We start from the raw sequence: 27352 nt of genomic DNA on the forward strand, positions 1-27352 counted from the left end.
ATGTGCAGGTAAGAACTATCTGCTTGTATCAAGACATAAGAACTATCAAGGATAGTAAGCAGAGGGCTCTCTCCCCACCCTTCACTACGTCCGGCTACTACCGGCGTGAAAACAGTGAGGAAGGGGGAGGAATGCACCATAATTGAATCATTGGATGGAATTTAGAGGAGTAATGGAGGTAGATGGTAGACGAGGACTTCAACTACAACTGGTTCTACTTGTGGGTACTACCAGTCTTACTGTAACTATCACAACTATCCACCGCTACCACTACTACTACTACTGTTACTGACTTGGCTGCCTCGTAGTCAACTAATAGTACGGGAATAGTCATTGAACAAACATCACTCTTCCACGGACTGCAGTTTGTACCAGGCTAGTATATTGTCTTACATGTAGAGTACCAGGCTAGTATATTGTCTTACATGTAGAGTACCAGGCTAGTATAATGTCTTACTTGTAGAGTACCAGGCTAGTATATTGTCTTACATGTAGAGTACCAGGCTAGTATAATGTCTTACTTGTAGAGTACCAGGCTAGTATATTGTCTTAATGTAAGTATGGCTAGTAAAATGACTTACAATGTAAGTACCAGGCTACAAATGCAGTATAATGTGATCAGGCTTATATTGACTTACGTGTCGACACAGTGGGCTTTATCAATGTGACCTGTAAGTAGCCCACTAGTATGGTCTTACGTTCTAAGAGTATCAGGCTATACTGCATTACCTGTATATTTCCAGTATATTGTCTTACATGTAGAGTACCAGGCTAGTATAATGTCTTACTTGTAGAGTACCAGGCTAGTATAATGTCTTACTTGTAGAGTACCAGGCTAGTATAATGTCTTACTTGTAGAGTACCAGGCTAGTATAATGTCTTACTTGTAGAGTACCAGGCTAGTATAATGTCTTACTTGTAGAGTACCAGGCTAGTATAATGTCTTACTTGTAGAGTACCAGGCTAGTATAATGTCTTACTTGTAGAGTACCAGGCTAGTATAATGTCTTACTTGTAGAGTACCAGGCTAGTATAATGTCTTACATGTAGAGTACCAGGCTAGTATAATGTCTTACTTGTAGAGTACCAGGCTAGTATAATGTCTTACCTGTAGAGTACCAGGCTAGTATAATGTCTAACTTGTAGAGTACCAGGCTAGTATAATGTCTTACTTGTAGAGTACCAGGCTAGTATAATGTCTTACTTGTAGAGTACCAGGCTAGTATAATGTCTTACATGTAGAGTACCAGGCTAGTATAATGTCTTACTTGTAGAGTACCAGGCTAGTATAATGTCTTACATGTAGAGTACCAGGCTAGTATATTGTCTTACATGTAGAGTACCAGGCTAGTATAATGTCTTACCTGTAGAGTACCAGGCTAGTATAATGTCTTACTTCTAGAGTACCAGGCTAGTATGTCTTACCTGTAGAGTACCAGGCTAGTATAATGTCTTACTTATAGAGTACCAGGCTAGTATGTCTTACCTGTAGAGTACCAGGCTAGTATAATGTCTAACTTGTAGAGTACCAGGCTAATATAATGTCTTACTTGTAGAGTACCAGGCTAGTATAATGTCTAACTTGTAGAGTACCAGGCTAGTATAATGTCTAACTTGTAGAGTACCAGGCTAGTATAATGTCTAACTTGTAGAGCACCAGGCTAGTATAATGTCTAACTTGTAGAGTACCAGGCTAGTATAACGTCTTACTTATAGAGTACCAGGCTGTTATAATGTCTTGCTTGTAGAGTACCAGGCAAGTATAATGTCTTACTTGGAGAGTACCAGGCTAGTATAACGTCTTACTTGTAGAGTACCAGGCTAGTATAATGTCTTACTTGTAGAGTACCAGGCTAGTATAATGTCTTACTTGTAGAGTACTAGGCTAGTATAATGTCTTACCTGTAGAGTACCAGGCTAGTATAATGTCTTATTTGTAGAGTACCAGGCTAGTATAATGTCTAACTTGTAGAGTACCAGGCTAGTATAACGTCTTACTTATAGAGTACCAGGCTGTTATAATGTCTTGCTTGTAGAGTACCAGGCAAGTATAATGTCTTACTTGGAAAGTACCAGGCTAGTATAACGTCTTACTTGTAGAGTACGAGGCTAGTATAATGTATTACTTGTAGAGTACCAGGCTAGTATAATGTCTTACTTGTAGAGTACTAGGCTAGTATAATGTCTTACCTGTAGAGTACCAGGCTAGTATAATGTCTTACTTGTAGAGTACCAGGCTAGTATAATGTCTAACTTGTAGAGTACCAGGCGCGTATAATGTCTTACTTATAGAGTACCAGGCTAGTATAATGTCTTACCTGTAGAGTACCAGGCTAGTATAATGTCTTACATGTAGAGTACCAGGCTCGTATAATGTCTTACCTGTAAAGTACCAGGCTAGTATAATGTCTAACTTGTAGAGTACCAGGCTAGTATAATGTCTTACCTGTAGAGTACCAGGCTAGTATAATGTCTTACTTGTAGAGTACTAGGCTAGTATAATGTCTTACCTGTAGAGTACCAGGCTAGTATAATGTCTTACTTGTAGAGTACCAGGCTAGTATAATGTCTAACTTGTAGAGTACCAGGCTAGTATAACGTCTTACTTATAGAGTACCAGGCTGTTATAATGTCTTGCTTGTAGAGTACCAGGCAAGTATAATGTCTTACTTGTAGAGTACCAGGCTAGTATAATGTCTAACTTGTGTCTAGTATATGTCTTACTTGTAGAGCACCAGGCTAGTATAACGTCTTACTTATAGAGTACCAGGCTGTTATAATGTCTTGCTTGTAGAGTACCAGGCAAGTATAATGTCTTACTTGGAGAGCACCAGGCTAGTATAACGTCTTACTTGTAGAGTACCAGGCAAGTATAATGTCTTACTTGGAGAGTACCAGGCTAGTATAACGTCTTACTTGTAGAGTACCAGGCTAGTATAATGTCTTACTTGTAGAGTACCAGGCTAGTATAATGTCTTACTTGTAGAGTACCAGGCTAGTATAATGTCTTACTTGTAGAGTACTAGGCTAGTATAATGTCTTACCTGTAGAGTACCAGGCTAGTATAATGTCTTACTTGTAGAGTACCAGGCTAGTATAATGTCTAACTTGTAGAGTACCAGGCTAGTATAACGTCTTACTTATAGAGTACCAGGCTGTTATAATGTCTTGCTTGTAGAGTACCAGGCAAGTATAATGTCTTACTTGGAGAGTACCAGGCTAGTATAACGTCTTACTTGTAGAGTACCAGGCTAGTATAATGTCTTACTTGTAGAGTACTAGGCTAGTATAATGTCTTACCTGTAGAGTACCAGGCTAGTATAACGTCTTACTTGTAGAGTACCAGGCTAGTATAATGTCTTACTTGTAGAGTACCAGGCTAGTATAATGTCTTACTTATAGAGTACAAGGCTGTTATAATGTCTTGCTTGTAGAGTACCAGGTTGGTATAATGTCTAGTATAATCCACTACTTGTACCGTACTTGTCCAGCTGGTTCTGGAACAACTGTGTTGTCCTCACATTTACAACACTAACCCAAGGTTTATTCCTTTGTCTTAAAATTCTGTTTACAAACAAAACGAGAAACCTTGTGATACGTTCATGTTGCTTCTCTTACCTGAAGGTTTCACTGCAATGTTTGTGGACATGGAGTCCTTGAGGTCCTCAAGCAGTTATTCAAGGCTGTGTGTCTCGTAGTTATTGTAAGGTAGAAGGTTAGAGTTAGATGTGTTAGAGTTAGCTAAGATATGATAGGTTGACTTCTATCAGTCTTGCTTCGTGATGCTTCTCTTTGATTGACGGTACCAGCCTGGTAGCTCTTGTCTGCTGCTGATAGTGTTGGTAGCTCTTGTCTGCTGCTGGTACTGCTGGTAGCTCTTGTCTGCTGCTGATAGTGCTGGTAGCTCTTGTCTGCTGCTGATAGTGTTGGTAGCTCTTGTCTGCTGCTGGTACTGCTGGTAGCTCTTGTCTGCTACTGGTAGTGCTGCTAGCTCTTGTCTGTTGCTGATAGTGCTGGTAGGTCTTGTCTGCTGCTGGTAGTGCTGGTAGCTCTTGTCTGCTGCTGGTACTGCTGGTAGCTCTTGTCTGCTGCTGGTAGTGCTGGTAGCTCTTGTCTGTTGCTGATAGTGCTGGTAGGTCTTGTCTGCTGCTGGTAGTGCTGGTAGCTCTTGTCTGCTGCTGGTACTGCTGGTAGCTCTTGTCTGCTGCTGGTAGTGCTGGTAGCTCTTGTCTGCTGCTGGTAGTGCTGGTAGCTCTTATCTGCTGCTGGTAGCGCTGGTAGCTCTTGTCTGCTGCTGATAGTGCTGGTAGCTCTTGTCTGCTGCTGGTAGTGCTGGTAGCTCTTGTCTGCTGCTGGTAGTGCTGGTAGCTCTTGTCTGCTGCTGGTAGTGCTGGTAGCTCTTGTCTGCTGCTGGTAGTGCTGGTAGCTCTTGTCTGCTGCTGATAGTGCTTGTAGCTCTTGTCTGCTGCTGGTAGTGCTGGTAGCTCTTGTCTGCTGCTGATAGTGCTGGTAGCTCTTGTCTGCTGCTGGTAGCTCTTGTCTGTTGCTGGTAGTGCTGGTAGCTCTTGTCTGCTGCTGATATAGCTCTTGTCTGTTGCTGGTAGTGCTGGTAGCTCTTGTCTGCTGTTGGTAGTGCTGGTAGCTCTTGTCTGTTGCTGGTAGTGCTGGTAGCTCTTGTCTGCTGCTGGTAGTGCTGGTAGCTCTTGCTGCTGTAGTGCTGGTAGTGCTGGTAGCTCTTTTCTGCTGCTGGTAGTGCTGGTAGCTCTTGTCTGCTGCTGGTAGTGCTGGTAGCTCTTGTCTGCTGCTGATAGTGCTGGTAGCTCTTGTCTGCTGCTGGTAGTGCTGGTAGCTCTTGTCTGCTGCTGGTAGTGCTGGTAGCTCTTGTCTGCTGCTGGTAGTGCTGGTAGCTCTTGTCTGCTGCTGGTAGTGCTGGTAGCTCTTGTCTGCTGCTGGTAGTGCTGGTAGCTCTTGTCTGCTGCTGGTAGTGCTGGTAGCTCTTGTCTGCTGCTGGTAGTGCTGGTAGCTCTTGTCTGCTGCTGGTAGTGCTGGTAGCTCTTGTCTGCTGCTGGTAGTGCTGGTAGCTCTTGTCTGCTGCTGGTAGTGCTGGTAGCTCTTGTCTGCTGCTGGTAGTGCTGGTAGCTCTTGTCTGCTGCTGGTAGTGCTGGTAGCTCTTGTCTGCTGCTGGTAGTGCTGGTAGCTCTTGTCTGCTGCTGGTAGTGCTGGTAGCTCTTGTCTGCTGCTGGTAGTGCTGGTAGCTCTTGTCTGCTGCTGGTAGTGCTGGTAGCTCTTGTCTGCTGCTGGTAGTGCTGGTAGCTCTTGTCTGCTGCTGGTAGTGCTGGTAGCTCTTGTCTGCTGCTGGTAGTGCTGGTAGCTCTTGTCTGCTGCTGGTAGTGCTGGTAGCTCTTGTCTGCTGCTGGTAGTGCTGGTAGCTCTTGTCTGCTGCTGGTAGTGCTGGTAGCTCTTGTCTGTTGCTGGTAGTGCTGGTAGCTCTTGTCTGCTTCTGGTAGCTCTTGTCTGTTGCTGGCAGTGCTGGTAGCTCTTGTCTGTTGCCGGTAGTGCTGGTAGCTCTTGTCTGTTGCTGGTAGTGCTGGTAGCTCGCTCTTGTCTGCTGCTGGTAGTGCTTGTAGCTTTTGTCTGCTGCTGGTGGTGTTGGTAGCTCTTGTCTGCTTCTGGTAGTCCTGATAGCTCTTGTCTGCTGCTGGTAGTGCTGGTAGCTCTTGTCTGCTGCTGGTAGTGCTGGTAGCTCTTGTCTGCTGCTGGTAGTGCTGGTAGCTCTTGTCTGCTGCTGGTAGTGCTGGTAGCTCGCTCTTGTCTGCTGCTGGTAGTGCTGGTAGCTCTTGTCTGCTGCTGGTAGTGCTAGTAGCTCTTGTTTGCTGCAGGTAGTGCTGGTAGCTCTTGTCTGCTGCTGGTAGTGCTGGTAGCTCTTGTCTGCTGCTGGTAGTGCTGGTAGCTCTTGTCTGCTGCTGGTAGTGCTTTTAGCTCTTGTCTGCTGCTGGTAGTGCTGGTAGCTCTTGTCTGCTGCTGATAGTGCTGGTAGCTCTTGTCTGCTGCTGGTAGTGCTGGTAGCTCTTGTCTGCTGCTGGTAGTGCTAGTAGCTCTTGTCTGCTGCAGGTAGTGCTGATAGCTCTTGTCTGCTGCTGATAGTGCTGGTAGCTCTTGTCTGCTGCTGGTAGTGCTGGTAGCTCTTGTCTGCTGCTGGTAGTGCTAGTAGCTCTTGTCTGCTGCAGGTAGTGCTGATAGCTCTTGTCTGCTGCTGGTAGTGCTTTTAGCTCTTGTCTGCTGCTGGTAGTGCTGGTAGCTCTTGTCTGCTGCTGATAGTGCTGGTAGCTCTTGTCTGCTGCTGGTAGTGCTGGTAGCTCTTGTCTGCTGCTGGTAGTGCTAGTAGCTCTTGTCTGCTGCAGGTAGTGCTGATAGCTCTTGTCTGCTGCTGGTAGTGCTGGTAGCTCTTGTCTGCTGCTTGTAGTGCTGGAAGCTCTTGTCTGCTGCTGGTACCTCTTGTCTGTTGCTGGTAGTGCAGGTAGCTCTTGTCTGTTGCTGGTAGTGCTGGTAGCTCTTGTCTGCTGCTGGTAGTGCTGGTAGCTCTTGTCTGCTGCTGGTACTTCTTGTCTGCTGCTGATAGTGCTGGTAGCTCTTGTCTGCTGCTGGTAGTGCTGGTAGCTCTTGTCTGCTGCTCGTAGTGCTGGTAGCTCTTGTCTGCTGCTGGTAGTGCTGGTAGCTCTTGTCTGCTGCTGGTAGTGCTGGTAGCTCTTGTCTGCTGCTGGTAGTGCAGGTAGCTCTTGTCTGTTGCTGGTAGTGCTGGTAGCTCTTGTCTGCTGCTGGTAGTGCTGGTAGCTCCTGTCTGCTGCTGGTAGTGCTGGTAGCTCCTGTCTGCTGCTGGTAGTGCTGGTAGCTCCTGTCTGCTGCTGGTAGTGCTGGTAGCTCCTGTCTGCTGCTGGTAGTGCACGTAACTCTTTTCTAGTGGTAGAGCTGGTAGTGCTGATGGTGGTAGTAGTGCTGGTGGTGGTTGTGCTGGTGTTGCTGGTGGTGCTGGTGGTGCTGGTGGTGCCGGTGGTGCTGGTGGTGGTTGTGCTGGTGGTGCTGGTGGTGCTGGTGGTGCTGGTGGTGCTGGTGGTGCTGGTAGTGCAGGTGGTTCTGGTGGTGCTGGTGGTGCTGGTGGTGCTGGTGGTGCTGGTGTTGCTGGTGGTGCTGGTGGTGCTGGTGGTGCTGGTGCTGGTGGTGCTGGTGGTGCTGGTGGTGCTGCTGGTGCTGGTGGTGCTGGTGGTGCTGGTGGTGCTGGTGTTGCTGGTGGTGCTGGTGGTGCTGGTGGTGCTGGTGGTGCTGGTGGTGCTGGTAGTGCTGGTAGCTCCTGTCTGCTGCTGGTAGTGCTGGTAGCTCCTGTCTGCTGCTGGTAGTGCTGGTAGCTCCTGTCTGCTGCTGGTAGTGCAGGTAACTCTTTTCTAGTGGTAGAGCTGGTAGTGCTGATGGTGGTAGTAGTGCTGGTGGTGGTTGTGCTGGTGTTGCTGGTAGTGCTGGTGGTGCTGGTGGTGCTGGTGGTGCCGGTGGTGCTGGTGGTGCTGGTGGTGCTGGTAGTGCTGGTGGTGCCGGTGGTGCCGGTGGTGCTGGTGGTGCTGGTGGTGCTGGTTGTGCTGGTGGTGCTGGTGGTGCTGGTGGTGCTGGTAGTGCTGGTGGTGCTGGTGGTGCTGGTGGTGGTTGTGCTGGTGGTGCTGGTGGTGCTGGTGGTGCTGGTGGTGGTGGAGCTGGTAGTGCTGGTGGTGCTGGTGGTGCTGGTGGTGCTGGTGATGCTGGTGGTTCTGGTGGTGGTTGTGCTGGTGGTGCTGGTGGTGCTTGTGGTGCTGGTGGTGGTGGAGCTGGTAGTGCTGGTGGTGCTGGTGGTGCTGGTGGTGCTGGTGGTGCTGGTGGTGCTGGTAGTGCTGGTGGTGCTGGTGGTGCTGGTGGTGCTGGTGGTGCTGGTGGTGCTGGTGGTGCTGGTGGTGCTGGTGATGCTGGTGGTGCTGGTGGTGGTTGTGCTGGTGGTGCTGGTGGTGCTGGTGGTGCTGGTGGTGGTGGAGCTGGTAGTGCTGGTGGTGCTGGTGGTGCTGGTGGTGCTGGTGGTGCTGGTGGTGTCGTCAGGTTGATGATACTTGATGACAGTGATGATTCAGTGTCAGTATCAATCTGGTTAATGTTGATGTTGCAGGAGTAAGAAGGTAGTGAGGTAGTGAGGTAGTGAGGTAGGGAGGTAGTGAGGTAGTGAGGTAGTGAGGTAGTGAGGTAGTGAGGTAGTGAGGTAGTGAGGTAGTGAGGTGGGGAGGTTGTGAGGTAGTGAGGTAGTGAGGTAGTGAGGTAGGGAGGTAGTGAGGTAGTGAGGTAGTGAGGTAGTGAGGTAGTGAGGTAGTGAGGTAGTGAGGTAGGGAGGTAGTGAGGTAGTGAGGTAGTGAGGTAGTGAGGTAGTGAGGTAGTGAGGTAGGGAGGTAGTGAGGTAGTGAGGTAGTGAGGTAGTGAGGTAGTGAGGTAGTGAGGTAGTGAGGTAGGGAGGTAGTGAGGTAGTGAGGTAGTGAGGTAGGGAGGTAGTGAGGTAGTGAGGTAGTGAGGTAGTGAGGTAGTGAGGTAGTGAGGTAGTGAGGTAGGGAGGTAGTGAGGTAGTGAGGTAGTGAGGTAGTGAGGTAGTGAGGTAGTGAGGTAGTGAGGTAGTGAGGTAGTGAGGTAGTGAGGTAGTGAGGTAGTGAGGTAGGGAGGTAGTGAGGTAGTGAGGTAGTGAGGTAGTGAGGTAGAGAGGTAGGGAGGTAGTGAGGTAGTGAGGTAGTGAGGTAGGGAGGTAGTGAGGTAGTGAGGTAGTGAGGTAGGGAGGTAGTGAGGTAGTGAGGTAGTGAGGTAGTGAGGTAGTGAGGTAGGGAGGTAGTGAGGTAGTGAGGTAGTGAGGTAGTGAGGTAGTGAGGTAGTGAGGTAGTGAGGTAGTGAGGTAGTGAGGTGGGGAGGTAGTGAGGTAGAGAGGTAGTGAGGTAGTGAGGTAGTGAGGTAGTGAGGTGGGGAGGTAGTGAGGTAGTGAGGTAGTGAGGTAGTGAGGTAGTGAGGTAGTGAGGTAGTGAGGTAGAGAGGTAGGGAGGTAGTGAGGTAGTGAGGTAGTGAGGTAGTGAGGTAGTGAGGTAGAGAGGTAGGGAGGTAATGAGGTAGTGAGGTAGTGAGGTAGAGAGGTAGGGAGGTAGTGAGGTAGTGAGGTAGTGAGGTAGTGAGGTAGTGAGGTAGGGAGGTAGTGAGGTAGTGAGGTAGTGAGGTAGTGAGGTAGTGAGGTAGTGAGGTAGTGAGGTAGAGAGGTAGGGAGGTAGTGAGGTAGTGAGGTAGTGAGGTAGTGAGGTAGTGAGGTAATGAGGTAGTGAGGTAGTGAGGTAGTGAGATAGTGAGGTAGAGAGGTAGGGAGGTAGTGAGGTAGTGAGGTAGTGAGGTAGTGAGGTAGTGAGGTAGGGAGTTAATGAGGTAGTGAGGTAGTGAGGTAGTGAGGTAGAGAGGTAGGGAGGTAATGAGGTAGTGAGGTAGTGAGGTAGATAGGTAGGGAGGTAGTGAGGTAGAGAGGTAGGGAGGTAGTGAGGTAGTGAGGTAGGGAGGTAGTGAGGTAGTGAGGTAGGGAGGTAGTGAGGTAGTGAGGTAGGGAGGTAGTGAGGTAGTGAGGTAGGGAGGTTAGGGAGACAGAGTGGTAGGGAGACAGGGAGATAGGTAGGTAGGGAGATAGAGAGGCAGGGAAATAGGTAGGGATGTAGGGAGGCAGGTAGGTAGGTAAGTAGGTAGGGAAGTAGGTAGGGTTCCAGGGAGGTAGGGAGACAGAGTGCCAGGGATGTAAGGAGATAGGGTGCCAGGGAGATAGGGTGCCAAGGAGATAGGGTGCCAGGGAGATAGGGTGCCAGGGAGATATAGTGCCAGGGAGATAGGGTGCCAGGGAGATGGGGTGCCAGGGAGATAGGGTGCCAGGGAGATAGGGTGCCAGGGAGATAGGGTGCCAGGGAGATAGGGTGCCAGGGAGATAGGGTGCCAGGGAGATGGGGTGCCAGGGAGATAGGGTGCCAGGGAGATAGGGTGCCAGGGAGATAGGGTGCCAGGGAGATAGGGTGCCAGGGATGAAGGGTAGCAGTGGTGGCACTGGGCCAAGCAACTGTCTGGCACACTGCCTTCCATACTGCTTAAGACCTCTTGCCGTGTCTTCAGACACACTCGTCAGGACACACTTGTCAGGACACACTTGTCAGGTCACACTTGTCAGGTCACACTTGTTATGAAACACTTGTCAGGTCACACTTGTCAGGACACACTTGTCAGGACACACTTGTCAGGACACTTGTCAGGTCACACTTGTTATGACACACTTGTCAGGTCACACTTGTCAGGACACACTTTTCAGGACACACTTGTCAGGACACTTGTCAGGTCACACTTGTCAGGACACACTTGTCAGGTCACACTTGTTATGAAACACTTGTCAGGACACACTTGTCAGGTCACAATTGTTATGACACACTTGTCAGGACACACTTGTCAGGACACACTTGTTATGACACACTTGTCAGGTCACACTTGTCAGGTCACACTTGTCAGGTCACACTTGTTATTACACACTTGTCAGGTCACACTTGTTATTACACACTTGTCAGGACACACTTGTCAGGACACACTTGTCAGGACACACTTGTCAGGACACACTTGTCAGGACACACTTGTCAGGACACACTTGTCAGGTCACACTTGTCAGGACACACTTGTCAGGTCACACTTGTCAGGACACACTTGTCAGGACACACTTGTCAGGTCACACTTGTTATGACACTTGTCAGGACACACTTGTCAGGTCACACTTGTCAGGACACACTTGTCAGGACACACTTGTCAGGACACACTTGTCAGGACACACTTGTCATAACACACTTGTTATGACACACTTGTCAGGTCACACTTGTCAGGACACACTTGTCAGGACACACTTGTTATGACACACTTGTCAGGTCACACTTGCCAGGACACACTTGTCAGGACACACTTGTTATGACACACTTGTCAGGACACACTTGTCAGGTCACACTTGTTATGACACACTTGTCAGGTCACACTTGTTATGACACACTTGTCAGAACACACTTGTCAGAATACACTTGTCAGGACACACTTGTCAGGCCACACTTGTTATGACACACTTGTCAGGACACACTTGTCAGGTCACACTTGTCAGGACACACTTGTCAGGACACACTTGTTATGACACACTTGTCAGGACACACTTGTCAGGACACACTTGTCAGGTCACACTTGTCAGGACACACTTGTCAGGACACACTTGTCAGGACACACTTGTCAGGACACACTTGTCAGGACACACTTGTCAGGTCACACTTGTCAGGACACACTTGTCAGGACACACTTGTCAGGTCACACTTGTTATGAAACACTTGTCAGGACACACTTGTCAGGTCACAATTGTTATGACACACTTGTCAGGACACACTTGTCAGGACACACTTGTTATGACACACTTGTCAGGTCACACTTGTCAGGTCACACTTGTCAGGTCACACTTGTTATTACACACTTGTCAGGTCACACTTGTTATTACACACTTGTACACACTTGTCAGGACACACTTGTCAGGACACACTTGTCAGGACACACTTGTCAGGACACACTTGTCAGGTCACACTTGTCAGGACACACTTGTCAGGTCACACTTGTCAGGACACACTTGTCAGGACACACTTGTCAGGTCACACTTGTTATGACACTTGTCAGGACACACTTGTCAGGTCACACTTGTCAGGACACACTTGTCAGGACACACTTGTCAGGACACACTTGTCAGGACACACTTGTCATAACACACTTGTTATGACACACTTGTCAGGTCACACTTGTCAGGACACACTTGTCAGGACACACTTGTTATGACACACTTGTCAGGTCACACTTGCCAGGACACACTTGTCAGGACACACTTGTTATGACACACTTGTCAGGACACACTTGTCAGGTCACACTTGTTATGACACACTTGTCAGGTCACACTTGTTATGACACACTTGTCAGAACACACTTGTCAGAATACACTTGTCAGGACACACTTGTCAGGCCACACTTGTTATGACACACTTGTCAGGACACACTTGTCAGGTCACACTTGTCAGGACACACTTGTTATGACACACTTGTCAGGACACACTTGTCAGGACACACTTGTCAGGTCACACTTGTCAGGACACACTTGTCAGGACACACTTGTCAGGACACACTTGTCAGGACACACTTGTCAGGACACACTTGTCAGGTCACACTTGTCAGGACACACTTGTCAGGACACACTTGTCAGGACACACTTGTCAGGACACACTTGTCACGTCACACTTGTCAGGACACACTTGTCACGTCACACTTGTCAGGAAACACTTGTCAGGACAAACTTGTCAGGTCACACTTGTCAGGACACACTTGTCAGGACACACTTGTCACGTCACACTTGTCAGGACACACTTGTCAGGACACACTTGTCAGGACACACTTGTCAGGTCACACTTGTCAGGTCACACTTGTCAGGACACACTTGTCAGGTCACACTTGTCAGGACACACTTGTCAGGACACACTTGTTATGACACACTTGTCAGGACACACTTGTCAGGTCACACTTGTCAGGTCACACTTGTCAGGACACACTTGTCAGGTCACACTTGTCAGGACACACTTGTCAGGACACACTTGTCAGGTCACACTTGTCAGGTCACACTTGTTATTACACACTTGTCAGGTCACACTTGTTATTACACACTTGTCAGGACACACTTGTCAGGACACACTTGTCAGGACACACTTCTCAGGACACACTTGTTATGAAACACTTGTCAGGTCACACTTGTTAGGACACACTTGTCAGGTCACACTTGTCAGGACACACTTGTCACGTCACACTTGTCAGGACACACTTGTCAGGACACACTTGTCAGGACAAACTTGTCAGGTCACACTTGTCAGGACACACTTGTCAGGACACACTTGTCAGGTCACACTTGTCAGGACACACTTGTCAGGACACACTTGTTATGACACACTTTTCAGGACACACTTGTCAGGTCACACTTGTCAGGTCACACTTGTCAGGACACACTTGTCAGGTCACACTTGTCAGGACACACTTGTCAGGACACACTTGTCAGGTCACACTTGTCAGGACACACTTGTCAGGACACACTTGTCAGGACACACTTGTCACGTCACACTTGTCAGGACACACTTGTCAGGACACACTTGTCAGGACACACTTGTCAGGACACACTTGTTATGAAACACTTGTCAGGTCACTCTTGTTAGGACACACTTGTCAGGTCACACTTGTCAGGACACACTTGTCAGGTCACACTTGTCAGGTCACACTTGTCAGGACACACTTGTCAGGTCACACTTGTCAGGACACACTTGTCAGGACACACTTGTCAGGTCACACTTGTCAGGACACACTTGTCAGGACACACTTGTCAGGTCACACTTGTCAGAACACACTTGTCAGGTCACACTTGTCAGGACACACTTGTCAGGACACACTTGTCAGGACACACTTGTCAGGTCACACTTGTCAGGTCACACTTGTCAGGACACACTTGTCAGGTCACACTTATCAGGACACACTTGTCAGGACACGCTTGTCAGGACACACTTGTCAGGACACACTTGTCAGGACACACTTGTCAGGACACACTTGTCAGGTCACACTTGTCAGGACACACTTGTCAGGTCACACTTATCAGGACACTTTTGTCAGGTCACACTTGTCAGGACACACTTGTCAAGTCACACTTGTCAGGACACACTTGTCAGGTCACACTTGTCAGGACAAGAAACACTTGTCTCATAATTTACACTCAGGATAGGGGACCAAGAGCTATATTAGAGTGAGTAAAAGGATAGTAAGAGGAGATGAGTGTTAGAGAGAGGGGAGCCAGGGGGGTGGGGAGCCTACCATTATACCACAAGACGGGCAACCACGCGCCACCACACCTTCAGGCTGTCGTGTTCTCGAAACACACGAACGTTCGGTGAAGTGTTGTCGGGCCAGCAGATGGCTTCAGCATCAAAGCTGGCCCCAACATCACAGCTGGTCCCAGCATCACAGCTGGCCCCAGCATCACAGCTGGCCCCAACATCACAGCTGGCCCCAGCATCACAGCTGGCCCCAGCATCACAGCTGGCCCCAGCATCACAGCTCGCCCCAGCATCACAGCTGGTCCCAACATCACAGCTGGTCCCAGCATCACAGCTGGCCCCAGCATCACAGCTGGCCCCAGCATCACAGCTGGCCCCAGCATCACACCTGGCCCCAACATCACAGCTGGCCCCAGCATCACAGCTGGCCCCAGCATCACAGCTGGCCCCAGCATCACAGCTCGCCCCAGCATCACAGCTGGCCCCAACATCACAGCTGGTATCAGCATCACAGCTGGCCCCAGCATCACACCTGGCCCCAACATCACAGCAGGCCCCAGCATCACAGCTGGCCCCAGCATCACAGCTGGCCCCAGCATCACAGCTGGCCCCAGCATCACACCTGGGATAACCGCTTTGTTTACCTGTGGAATGAGATGCCAGTCGTACCTCAGTCATGTGACTAGTCCCTTTGATGGACCAAGAGCTGGAGTCCGCCTCCCCGCCCGCTCGGGTATCTGCTGCAGCAGTTAATTACGCTGATAGACGGTGCTGTCAGATGTTCATCAGTCCGTGTCAGAGTATTGTCTCCAAGTTATTAATACACACACACACAACAGTAACACGAGCACCAGGAACACCTCCCAGCACTGTGTGGCACTGATCACTCAGATAGTGAGGCCAGGTGTGTGTGTGTGTCAGGCCAGGCAGGTGTGTGTCAGGCCAGGCAGGTGTGTGTGTCAGGCCAGGCAGGTGTGTGTCAGGCCAGGCAGGTGTGTGTCAGGCCAGGCAGGTGTGTGTGTCAGGCCAGGCAGGTGTGTGTGTCAGGCCAGGCAGGTGTGTGTGTCAGGCCAGGCAGGTGTGTGTGTCAGGCCAGGCAGGTGTGTGTGTCAGGCCAGGCAGGTGTGTGTCAGGCCAGGCAGGTGTGTGTATCAGGCCAGGCAGGTGTGTGTCAGGCCAGGCAGGTGTGTGTGTCAGGCCAGGCAGGTGTGTGTGTCAGGCCAGGCAGGTGTGTGTGTCAGGCCAGGCAGGTGTGTGTGTCAGGCCAGGCAGGTGTGTGTGTCAGGCCAGGCAGGTGTGTGTGTCAGGCCAGGCAGGTGTGTGTGTCAGGCCAGGCAGGTGTGTGTGTCAGGCCAGGCAGGTGTGTGTGTCAGGCCAGGCAGGTGTGTGTGTCAGGCCAGGCAGGTGTGTGTGTCAGCCCAGGCAGGTGTGTGTCAGGCCAGGCAGGTGTGTGTGTCAGGCCAGGCAGGTGTGTGTCAGGCCAGGCAGGTGTGTGTGTCAGGCCAGGCAGGTGTGTGTCAGGCCAGGCAGGTGTGTGTCAGGCCAGGCAGGTGTGTGTGTCAGGCCAGGCAGGTGTGTGTCAGGCCAGGCAGGTGTGTGTGTCAGGCCAGGCAGGTGTGTGTCAGGCCAGGCAGGTGTGTGTGTCAGGCCAGGCAGGTGTGTGTCAGGCCAGGCAGGTGTGTGTCAGGCCAGGCAGGTGTGTGTGTCAGGCCAGGCAGGTGTGTGTCAGGCCAGGCAGGTGTGTGTGTCAGGCCAGGCAGGTGTGTGTCAGGCCAGGCAGGTGTGTGTGTCAGGCCAGGCAGGTGTGTGTCAGGCCAGGTAGGTGTGTGTGTCAGGCCAGGTGTGTGTGTGTCAGGCCAGGCAGGTGTGTGTCAGGCCAGGCAGGTGTGTGTGTCAGGCCAGGCAGGTGTGTGTCAGGCCAGGCAGGTGTGTGTATCAGGCCAGGCAGGTGTGTGTCAGGCCAGGCAGGTGTGTGTGTCAGGCCAGGCAGGTGTGTGTCAGGCCAGGTAGGTGTGTGTCAGGCCAGGCAGGTGTGTGTCAGGCCAGGTGTGTGTGTGTCAGGCCAGGCAGGTGTGTGTGTCAGGCCAGGCAGGTGTGTGTCAGGCCAGGTAGGTGTGTGTCAGGCCAGGCAGGTGTGTGTGTCAGGCCAGGAAGGTGTGTGTCAGGCCAGGTAGGTGTGTGTCAGGCCAGGCAGGTGTGTGTGTCAGGCCAGGAAGGTGTGTGTCAGGCCAGGTAGGTGTGTGTCAGGCCAGGCAGGTGTGTGTCAGGCCAGGCAGGTGTGTGTCAGGCCAGGCAGGTGTGTGTGTCAGGCCAGGCAGGTGTGTGTCAGGCCAGGTAGGTGTGTGTCAGGCCAGGCAGGTGTGTGTCAGGCCAGGTGTGTGTGTGTCAGGCCAGGCAGGTGTGTGTCAGACCAGGCAGGTGTGTGTGTCAGGCCAGGCAGGTGTGTGTCAGGCCAGGCAGGTGTGTGTGTCAGGCCAGGCAGGTGTGTGTCAGGCCAGGCAGGTGTGTGTCAGGCCAGGTGTGTGTGTGTCAGGCCAGGCAGGTGTGTGTCAGGCCAGGCAGGTGTGTGTGTCAGGCCAGGAAGGTGTGTGTCAGGCCAGGTAGGTGTGTGTCAGGCCAGGCAGGTGTGTGTCAGGCCAGGCAGGTGTGTGTGTCAGGCCAGGAAGGTGTGTGTCAGGTCAGGCAGGTGTGTGTGTCAGGCCAGGAAGGTGTGTATCAGGCCAGGCAGGTGTGTGTGTGTCAGGCCAGGTAGGTGTGTGTCAGGCCAGGCAGGTGTGTGTCAGACCAGGAAGGTGTGTGTGTGTCAGGCCAGGTAGGTGTGTGTGTCAGGCCATGTAGGTGTGTGTCAGGCCAGGCAGGTGTGTGTGTCAGGCCAGGCAGGTGTGTGTGTCAGGCCAGGCAGGTGTGTGTCAGGCCAGGCAGGTGTGTGTGTGTCAGGCCAGGTAGGTGTGTGTGTGTCAGGCCAGGTAGGTGTGTGTGTGTGTCAGGCCAGGCAGGTGTGTGTCAGGCCAGGCAGGTGTGTGTGTGTCAGGCCAGGTAGATGTGTGTGTGTCAGGCCAGGTAGGTGTGTGTGTGTCAGGCCAGGCAGGTGTGTGTGTGTGTCAGGCCAGCAGGTGTGTGTGTCAGGCCAGGTAGGTGTGTGTGTCAGGCCAGCAGGTGTGTGTGTCAGGCCAGGCAGGTTTGTGTGTGTCAGGCCAGCAGGTGTGTGTCAGGCCAGGTAGGTGTGTGTGTCAGGCCAGGCAGGTGTGTGTGTGTCAGGCCAGGCAGGTGTGTGTGTCAGGCCAGGCAGGTGTGTGTGTGTCAGGCCAGCAGGTGTGTGTGTCAGGCCAGGTAGGTGTATGTGTCAGGCCAGCAGGTGTGTGTGTCAGGCCAGGCAGGTGTGTGTGTCAGGCCAGCAGGTGTGTGTGTGTCAGGCCAGCAGGAGTGCGTGTGAGACCAGGCCGGTGTGTGTGTCAGGCCAGCAGGTGTGTGTGTCAGGCCAGGTTGGTGTGTGTCAGGCCAGCAGGTGTGTGTGTGTCAGGCCAGGCAGGTGTGTGTCAGGCCAGGCAGGTGTGTGTGTGTGGGGGGGGGGCAGGGCAGATGTGTGTGGGGCCAGGCAGGTATTTGGGGGCCAGGCATGAATGTGTGTGTGGGACCAGACAGATGTGAGTGTGAGGCCAGGCAAGTGTGTGTGAGGCCAGCAGGTGTGCGTGTGAGACCAGGCAGGTGTGTGTAGGGCCAGGCAGGTGTGAGTGTGAAGCCAGGCAGGTGTGTGTGAAACCAGACAGGTGTGAGGCCAGGCTGGTGTGTCTGTGGGACCAGGCAGGTGTGTGTGGGGCCAGGCAGGTGTGTGTGGGGCCAGGCAAGTGTGTGTGAGGCCAGGCAGGTGTGTAAGGCCAGGTATGAGTGTGTGTGTGGGGTCAGGCAGGTGTGTGTGAGGCCAGGCAAGTGTGTGTGAGGCCAGGCAGGTGTGTGTGTGTGAGGCCAGGCAGGTCTGTGTAAGGCCAGGCAGGTGTGTGTGAGGCCAGGTAGATGTGTGTGTGAGGCCAGGCAGGTGTGTGTGAGTCCAGGCAGGTGTAAGGCCAGGCAGGTGTGTGTGAGGCCAGGCAGGTGTGTGTGGAGCCAGGCAGGTGTGTGTGGGGCCAGGCATGTGTGTGTGAGGCCAGGCAGGTGTGTGTGTGTGAGTCAGGCAAGTGTGTGTGAGGCCAGGCAGATGTGTGTGTGTATGTGTGTGTGTGTGTAATGCCAGTCAGGTGTGTGTGTGTGTGTGTGAGGGCAGACAGGTGTGTGTGGGAGGTCAGGCAGGTGTGTGTGTACTTATGTGTGTGTGTGTGTGTGTATGTACTCACCTACTTGTGGTTGCAGAGGTCGATTCATAGCTCTTGGCCCCGCCTCTTCACTGGTCGCTTCTACGTCCACTCCCTGCTCCAACAGCATCATCGTACCTCACCATAAAGCTGTGTATGGATCCTGCCTCCACTACATCACTCCACTTCCTAACATCTCTTAAGATAAACAGAGTACTTTCCATCATCCCTTTAAACTGAGTGTTCAACTTCCAGTTGCGTCCTCTCGTTCCCGTGTGTACTCACCTGTAGATATTGTGTATATACCTGGTACTCGTCAGAGTAACATTCTCGAGGACACTGTCGTACCTACTCTTAAAAATGTGCCAAGTGAGATTAGTCATGTTAGACAAAATAAGCGAGTTAATATGGCCAGTAGGCCTAGCATGAGCCACTAGGCCTAGCGTGAGCCACTAGGCCTAGCGTGAGCTAGTAGGCCTAGCATGAGCCACTAGGTCTAGCATGAGCCACTAGGCCTAGCATGAGCCACTAGGCCTAGCGTGAGTCAGTAGGCCTAGCATGAGCCACTAGACTTAGGGTGAGCTAGTAGGCCTAGCATGAGCCAGTAGGTCTATCATGAGCCACTAGTCTTAGCATGAGCCAGTAGGCCTAGCATGAGCCACTAGGCCTAGCATGAACCACTAGGCCTAGAGTGAGCAAGTAACCCTAGCGTGAACCAGTAGGCCTAGCATAAGCCAGTGTGATATAGGTCAACTGAGGTCACAGGCTGACCTCACCAGCCAGTGTAAATTGTCACACTCCTTGGATGTCACCGCTGCCACCATGTGAGTCTGTCACCACCCTCTCTGTCTACTGTATCCCAGCAAGTGAACGTCTACATTGTTACCACAGGGCTTAACAAGCAGGGAATAGCATAAAAGGGGCACTAATATAAAAATATAAATGGAAACAACGGCTTGTACTCACTCTTAATTCAGCAAGTAGCTGACCTGGGGTCCACCCTACGTGGCCCACTACACACTCGGCTGTCCACAACTCCCTCTCACAGACCTAACACAGTAACTCTATCCCTATCTCCTCTCTAGAGTTTATATCGTCCTGCCTGTATCCCCCTTAAGCTCAGATTTTTGGGGGGTCACCCTCTATGGGTCACAACACCTGTTATCGTACTGAAGGTAGATCTCGCCAGTCTGTGTGACCCCTCCTTACTGCCACCGTCAACAACACAAGACCTGACACTTGCGGCGCCAGGAGTTATCCAGCACTTCCCTGGCCAGGCAACGACTGTGTCAATATACTCTGGTTGGTGAAATCAGCCTGTGACCTCAGTTGACCTACATCACACCAGTAGGCCTAGAGTGAGCCAGTATGCCTAGCATGAGCCAGTAGGCCTAGCGTGAGCCAGTAGGCCTAGTGTGAGCCAGTAGACTAGCGTCAGCCAGTGGGCCTAGTGTGAGCCAGTAGACCTAGCGTCAGCCTGTAGGCCTAGTGTGAGCCAGTAGACCTAGTGTGAGACAGTAGGCCTAGTGTGAGCCAGTAGGCATATGGTTGGTAGTGCATGACGTTACATTGTCTGTTGCAGGTGAGGTTGAGCCAGTAGACCTAGCGTCAGCCAGTAGGTCTAGTGTGAGCCAGTAGGCATATGGTTGGTAGTGCATGACGTTACATTGTCAGATACAGGTGAGGTTGAACCAGTAGACCTAGCGTCAGCCAGTAGGTCTAGTGTGAGCCAGTAGGCCTAGTGTGAGCCAGTAGGCATATGGTTGGTAGTGCATGACGTTAAATTGTCTGTTACAGGTGAGGTTGAGCCAGTAGACCTAGCGTCAGCCAGTAGGTCTAGTGTGAGCCAGTAGGTCTAGTGTGAGCCAGTAGGTCTAGTGTGAGCCAGTAGGTCTAGTGTGAGCCAGTAGGCATATGGTTGGTAGTGCATGACGTCACATTGTCTGTTACAGGTGAGGTTGGGTCAAGACTTAACGGACCTTACCTGCTCTACTTGTTAAACAACCCAGACAACATGCATGCAGGTACGTCTGTCTGTCTGTCTGCCTGTCTGTCTGTGCCTGTCTGTCTGCCTGCTTGTCTGCCTGTCTGTCTGTCTGCTTGACTGACCTCCCCTGACCACGTGACTTCGTCCACTTCTTTCTGCCTTAATTATTTAAGTTCATTTTCTCGTATTTAATTTTGTTGTGTTTGTAATCTGTTGTGTTGTGTTTGTAATCCGTTTTATCTGTTATCTTTCTCTGTCTCTCTCTCTGTCTCTCTCTCTCTCTCTCACTACCGCCAGTGTACTTAGTAACGCCGGGTACATCAACAAGGTGGCAATATAAACACAAATGCAGTATAATGTGATCCTTTATTGACTACGTTTCGCCCACACAGTGGGCTTTTTCAAGTCACAAACAGAACTACCTGGGGTGGAAGGAACGCGAGTATTTATAGTCCGGCTGAGGTCAGGTGAAGAATGCTGCATCTGATGATGTACCGAGTTGGGTTGTAGAGTCTAAAAACTTGGGTAGCTTGGAAAGGAGATTGGATAAGTTTGTGAGCAGACCTTCTACAGTGTTCTTATGTGGGATAGCGATGAAGAAGTTTCTTGGCAAGTGGTTCAGCTATGTTATAGAAGCCACTATTCTGGTTGAAGTTGTCGGATATAGAAATAAGTGATGATTCCAGGATTCTTCGGTATTGAGTGTTGTCTTCTGTGGCGATAAGTCTTGAGTTTCTGTAGTTTATCAAGTGGTTGTGTGAATTACGGTGTTGTACGCAGGCATTCCTTGTGTCGTCAGACCTGCTTGCGTATTGGTGTTCTGAAATACGTGTTTGGAGGTCCCTTGATGTTTCGCCCACGTATAACTTGTTGCAGTCATTACAAGGGATTATGTATACAAGCCTCCATCCTCCAATGACTGCAACAAGTTATACGTGGGCGAAACATCAAGGGACCTCCAAACACGTATTTCAGAACACCAATACGCAAGCAGGTCTGACGACACAAGGAATGCCTGCGTACAACACCGTAATTCACACAACCACTTGATAAACTACAGAAACTCAAGACTTATCGCCACAGAAGACAACACTCAATACCGAAGAATCCTGGAATCATCACTTATTTCTATATCCGACAACTTCAACCAGAATAGTGGCTTCTATAACATAGCTGAACCACTTGCCAAGAAACTTCTTCATCGCTATCCCACATAAGAACACTGTAGAAGGTCTGCTCACAAACTTATCCAATCTCCTTTCCAAGCTACCCAAGTTTTTAGACTCTATAACCCCACTCGGTACATCATCAGATGCAGCATTCTTCACCTGACCTCAGCCGGACTATAAATACTCGCGTTCCTTCCACCCCAGGTGGGAACAGATCAGAGAACACTTCGACAGTGAGAAGCGATCTAGCGACTTAGCTCGAGTGGTGACGTGTGCTTACCTCACATCGACGATCTCGCCTCTCTCGAAATTACCCCGTGTTGAGTAGTGCTTTGAGTAGTGCTTGCTGGACCTTCGTCTTCCTCTCCACCATCAGGATTGGTGCGTCGGTGGTTGCCGACCGAAGGGCAGGAAGCCTCTTGCTGCCTGAATTCTCTTCGCCTGTCGACTGCACGCCATACAGCCAGTCTCTCCACCACTCAGGATATACAGTGCTCCATCAAGCTACAGTTCACCTCCTCAGTGTCCTGCGCCAGGCAAGTACGTGTGTCTACTTACACGTACTTGCCTAGCTGAGTACTCTCACTTTTTGGCCGATTGTCACCTCCAATTACATCTTTTCGTAATTGGACGATGCCTTCGTTGCCTTCCACCTCCCACCCCCCTTCCACTCTCCCCCAACCTCCCACACCTGCCTCTGCTTCTACTAAATCCAATTCCTTCTCGCTAAACCTCAAATTTTCTAATCCTGATGCCACTATCTGTCCGGAAAATTTATTATATCAGATCACTGGTGCACCTCAACTTAAAGTCTTCAAAACCAACTCAGGCTTCAAACTCCTTCTTGACAAACATTCCTACGAAGCGTACACCTCAAGCGATACCAGACAAAAACTTCTCAACGCAGGCTTCACCATTATTTGGACTCCTGAGCACCGTGCCAAAAGCACAGTCATTGCTAAACACGTAGACTACTCTCTCCTGACAGCCTATGACACAGACAAAGAAGACTTAATAAAAGATATCAGTACTAAGAACAAAGTCTCTGTTGACGATATTTACAGACCAGAAAACTCTACCATTCTCAAAATACGCTGTTCTACTCCTGCTGACGCCTCTACACTCTTCAGTCAAGGAATCTTTGCCAAGACCATCCGCATTCCTCCAAACGCTCTCTTCACTCCGAACTTCCACCCAATTACACAATGTCTTAAATGCTACGAATTCGGCCACGACAAAAACACATGCACATCTACACAAGTCTGCTCCAGATGTTCAGCAACTGGCCACTTCTGGAATACTTGCAACCTCCCCCTTAAATGTTCTAACTGCGGCGGGTCACACACTGCAGTTGCAAATTCCTGCCCTTCTAGAAAGCACATTCTCTCCTCCCTCAGAGCAAACCAACCTCCCTCCCTACCCAACCCCTTCCCTGCTCCTCCCTCCCCTTCCTTACCTCCCTCCCCTTCCACACCTCCCTCCCCTACCCCCAATGCCTGGGCCTCCCCACGCACTTGGTCTACCTCTTCTACTCTACACACATCAAACACCAACACACAGACTACAAGCACTTCTCCTTCTACACCCACACTAGACTACAAAACTAACTGTCAACTTGCCACTGCTGCCCACTCTACGATGGTAATCTCACAAGCTTACCAATCAGATTACTCACATGTCCTTAACCTAATCTTGTCTGCTAACAATCTTCCCTCTTTAATTATCCCTCCTTCCTGCTTCTCTTCCAAGCCTCCTACAACCTCTCCCTCCTTCCTCTCTCCCACCCCCCCACTTCCTACTCCCACCAGCTCTCCTCCTCCACTACCTCTCTTCACTACTTCTACACCTCCCACCAACACCCCTACTGCTATTGCTACGACCACCCCTCTCCCCACTTCCTTACCCACTTCATCCCCTTCCAAAGCTTCCACTTCCTCACAGCTTACCAAAACTTCCACTTCCTCTGCATCCACCTTCGCCAACTCCACCACAACCAAAACCTCATCCAGGTCCAACTCCACCTCCTCCAGACAAAATCCACTCAAACCTAAACCTACCCCAACTTCTAACGGACAGACCAAAGAACATAAAAACAGATCCATCTCTTCCTCCCCCTCCAGGAAACGGGTCCGTAGCACCTACAAACACACATCCACTGATGGCACCTCTATCACGGGCTTTAATCCAAACTCCTCCCCCGACATTAACTTTGCTAAGACGAAACCATTAAATCACGTTTAAGGCGATTCAGTTCAACGTACGTTCTTACTTTACAATTAGACACCTACTGGCCGAGCTCCTTGAAGCAGAGAGGCCAGATATTGTTTTGCTAAACAGTACCTGCCTCAAAGCCCCTCAATGTATCCGCCATTATGGTTATACTGCACTACAGTCCCCCTATGATCCCCACGATGGGGTTGCCATCCTTGTCAATTCCAACATAAAACATGAATTTCTCCCAATCCCTTTTATTCACCAACACTGTCTTGCGGTCAGAATACACACCCACCTTGGCCCCTTTATCTTTTTCACCACCTATGCTCGCCCAAACACTACTCTCAACATACACGACCTCTCCTTAGTCTTCAACTACACCAACACACCAACTTACCTACTAGCTGACATGAATGCCAAACACACTGCCTTTCATCACACCAGTAACAACCAACTTGGTCACCAATTACTCAACTTCACAAACCATAAACACCTAATTCATCTTGGCCCAGACTTCAATACCTTCTTCAACCACACGGGCCAAGGCAAACCAGACATCATTCTGGCAAACCGAGCCAGCTCTCTATTTCAACATTACATCTCACCTGGCCCTATTACAGGCTCTGATCACATCCCAATCATCTTACACATCTCCTCCAACCCTATCCTCATTCCAACCACACCTTCATTCTCCTACAAGAACGCTGACTGGGATGCTTTCAAACAACACATAGACAATATTAACCTCACCTATGACTACAACAACAAACCTATCTCTGACATCGATACTCAACTTGATCTCATCCAGGACACCATTACACAAGCAGCCAACATCGCAATACCAAAGAAAACTCACACCACTCGTTATTCCTTCAAACCGTCACTCAGAACAAGAAGACTAATTATCTGCTACCACAACCGCTTCCTCTACAACACACATAGATTTAATCAAGTCCGATTAGATCTCACTTACCTTAGAAACAACATTTTACACAGCCTAGACCAAGACCACAACAATCACTGGTCACGACTAATACAACAAGCGGACAGGCAGCGTGTTAAAAACACTAAAGCCTTCTGGAACTTTATCAAAAAAATCAGAGGCACTACTCCCACCAACAAATTCAAACACATCACCCACAACAACACACACATCTCAGACCCACAGGCTGCTACCAACATCTTCAAACACATCTGGGAGAACATCTTCCACGCTCACCCACCTCACCCTAACGTTATTCAACACATTCAGAACATAGAACACTGGAACACTGCACACACACAAGAAACAACACCAGACAGCCACATACATCTAGACACTCTTACCTCCTCCCAAGAACTCGACACTCCTTTCACCAACACAGACATTAAAACTCTCCTCAGACACCTTCCTCCAAAGGCTCCTGGTGCCTCTGGCCTAAACCATATTATCCTGAAACACCTTCCTGACTCTATCATTACTGCCTACACAAACCTCCTCAATGCCTCCCTTGCCTCTGGATACTTCCCTTGCCTCTTCAAAGCTGCTACTGCTATCCTCCTTCCTAAACCCAATAAAGACCACTCTGACCCTAGAAACTATCGCCCTATCAGCCTCCTCGAAACTTTAGGAAAACTCTTTGAAAAACTCATTAATCATCGCCTTCGCAGATACCTGGAACATAATTCTCTACTTTCAGATGGCCAGTTTGGCTTCAGAACACACAGATCCACACAGGATGCCATTAACATCATTCTCAACTACATCCACATAAACACAAAACAAAGAAACAGGACAGCCCTGGTTGCAAAAGACGTTGAAAAAGCTTTTGACACTGTGTGGCACGAGGGGCTCAAGTACAAACTCTGCACTAACTTCAACCTGCCTCTCAATACTCGTAAACTCCTCTGCAACTTCCTAGACGGCCGTTCCATGAGAATCAAATTCCAAGGCTGTTACTCTGACTACTTCACACTAAATGCTGGAGTACCCCAGGGATCTGTCCTTTCCCCTACCCTCTACATTTTATACACTAACGACATTCCAACACCTATATACCACAACTCCATCACACTAGCCTATGCAGACGACATTACACAACTTATCACTCATGCCAATATAGATACACTCACACACAAAACACAAAATGAGGTTGACAGGATAGCCATCTGGGAACAAAAATGGAGGATAAAAACCAATGCAGCAAAATCCAGCATTACGTATTTTAACTACAGGAAACGTGATCCTCCATTACCTGTCGAACTCAGAACAGCTGACACCCGCACTTACTTCCCTATCACACAATCTGCCACTGTCCTTGGCGTTAATCTTGACTACCTTCTTCGTTTACACGGACACATTCACTCAAGGCATGCAATAGCTAGTAAGGCCCTTGCGGGCCTCTACAAGCTGAAACATGCCTCTCAACGCACCAAACTACACCTCTACAAATCCCTAATACGTCCTCTGATAACTTACTCTCCTCTAGCCCTCTCTCTTGCAGCAAAAACAAACTTACTTAAACTGCAGCGTGTCCAGAACAAGGCGCTGCGCTGGGTGCTTGATGTCAGATGGGAGGACTTCGCCTCAAGCGAGTCTCTCCATGCCCAGTTAGACGTCCCTGCGCTGAATCTGTACTGGAAGAGGCTCAGTGACAGACAGATAGACAAACTTGAGACACGACATGACTACTGGACCTCTCTCCTTGACGAAGACATTCGCAGACCCACAAACCAACACAACCTTTTCTACTCCTTGCATGATCCTGCTCCTAACCCTACTTACAAATAACCTTGGATCTGCTGACAGGTACCTTCTAAGACAGGTACCATTCTATGACCAACGTTCGCCTTAGCTTTTTTGGGTTAAGACATGACTCAGTTCTGCACTCCTCTCTAGCTCTAAAGGTCGCAAGTCCCTTACTCCCAGCTCACCCCACCGGAGTCCCAACAGAAGAACCGGAATTTCTCTTTTCAATATCTGTCCCACGATCGCCTTTGCTGCTGGGTTAAGCCCTGGCTCTATTTCTACGACTAAGAACACTCCTCTCCAGCACTATTCTTCGTCTGTCCCGTCTTCCCCGCTCATCCCATTTGGGTTCTTACCTGAACTTTCGTTCGTTCGTTCACCCCAGGTAGTTCTGTTTGTGACTTGAAAAAGCCCACTGTGTGGGCGAAACGTAGTCAATAAAGGATCACATTATACTGCATTTGTGTTTATATTGCCACTGTGTCGGTATTTTATACCATTTATTTCACATCAACAAGGTAACAGAATGTTAAATTAGACATGTGCAACTCTTGGGTATCTTTGTGGAGGAAACGTTTCGCCACACAGTGGCTTCATCAGTCCATACAAAGGAGAAACTTGAAGAACAGGAGGAGAATGAGGTAATCAGTCCCTCAGCCTTGAGTCGATGTTGTCAGTCCATCAATCTTGAATAGTATACGTGCGGAGAAGGAGCTTATAAACCGTATGGCAGGAGAGGTGCAGCAGTCGTAGGTGGTGTCACATTTGTTCAATGTGGAAGTAGGTCGTGCCCAAGGTCGTGCCCAAGGTCGTGCCCAAGAATTAGGCAAGCGAAGAATTCCCAAGTATTAAGATCCCCAGAAGTTGCAGTGTCGGACAGGTTTGTAGATGGGAATTCTTCGCTTGCCTAATTCTTGGGCACGACCTTGGGCACGACCTTGGGCACGACCTTGGGCACGACCTTGGGCACGACCTTGGATACGATCTACTTCCACATTGAACAAGTGTGACACCACCTACGACTGCTGCACCTCTCCTGCCATACGGTT

The 27352-nt window shown here is 50.1% G+C and overlaps 1 protein-coding gene across 4 annotated transcripts in view; it reads left to right on the forward strand.

The window, feature by feature from the left end:
- The window catches only part of LOC128704334 (IDLSRF-like peptide), a 159247-nt gene that overhangs the window by 16634 nt on the left and 115261 nt on the right, over nt 1-27352 (forward strand). For 2 of the 4 annotated variants that reach the window (XM_053799500.2, XM_070103182.1), the window contains exon 2: nt 20158-20229. The exons of the other annotated variants lie outside the window; for them this stretch is intronic. In XM_053799500.2, the coding sequence (XP_053655475.1) occupies nt 20158-20229 (72 nt within the window). The remainder of the gene's footprint in view (nt 1-20157; nt 20230-27352) is intronic. 4 annotated transcript variants of the gene reach the window in all.

The sequence above is a fragment of the Cherax quadricarinatus genome, chromosome 84 (genome assembly GCF_038502225.1).
Source record: "Cherax quadricarinatus isolate ZL_2023a chromosome 84, ASM3850222v1, whole genome shotgun sequence".
Lineage (NCBI taxonomy): Eukaryota > Metazoa > Arthropoda > Malacostraca > Decapoda > Parastacidae > Cherax > Cherax quadricarinatus.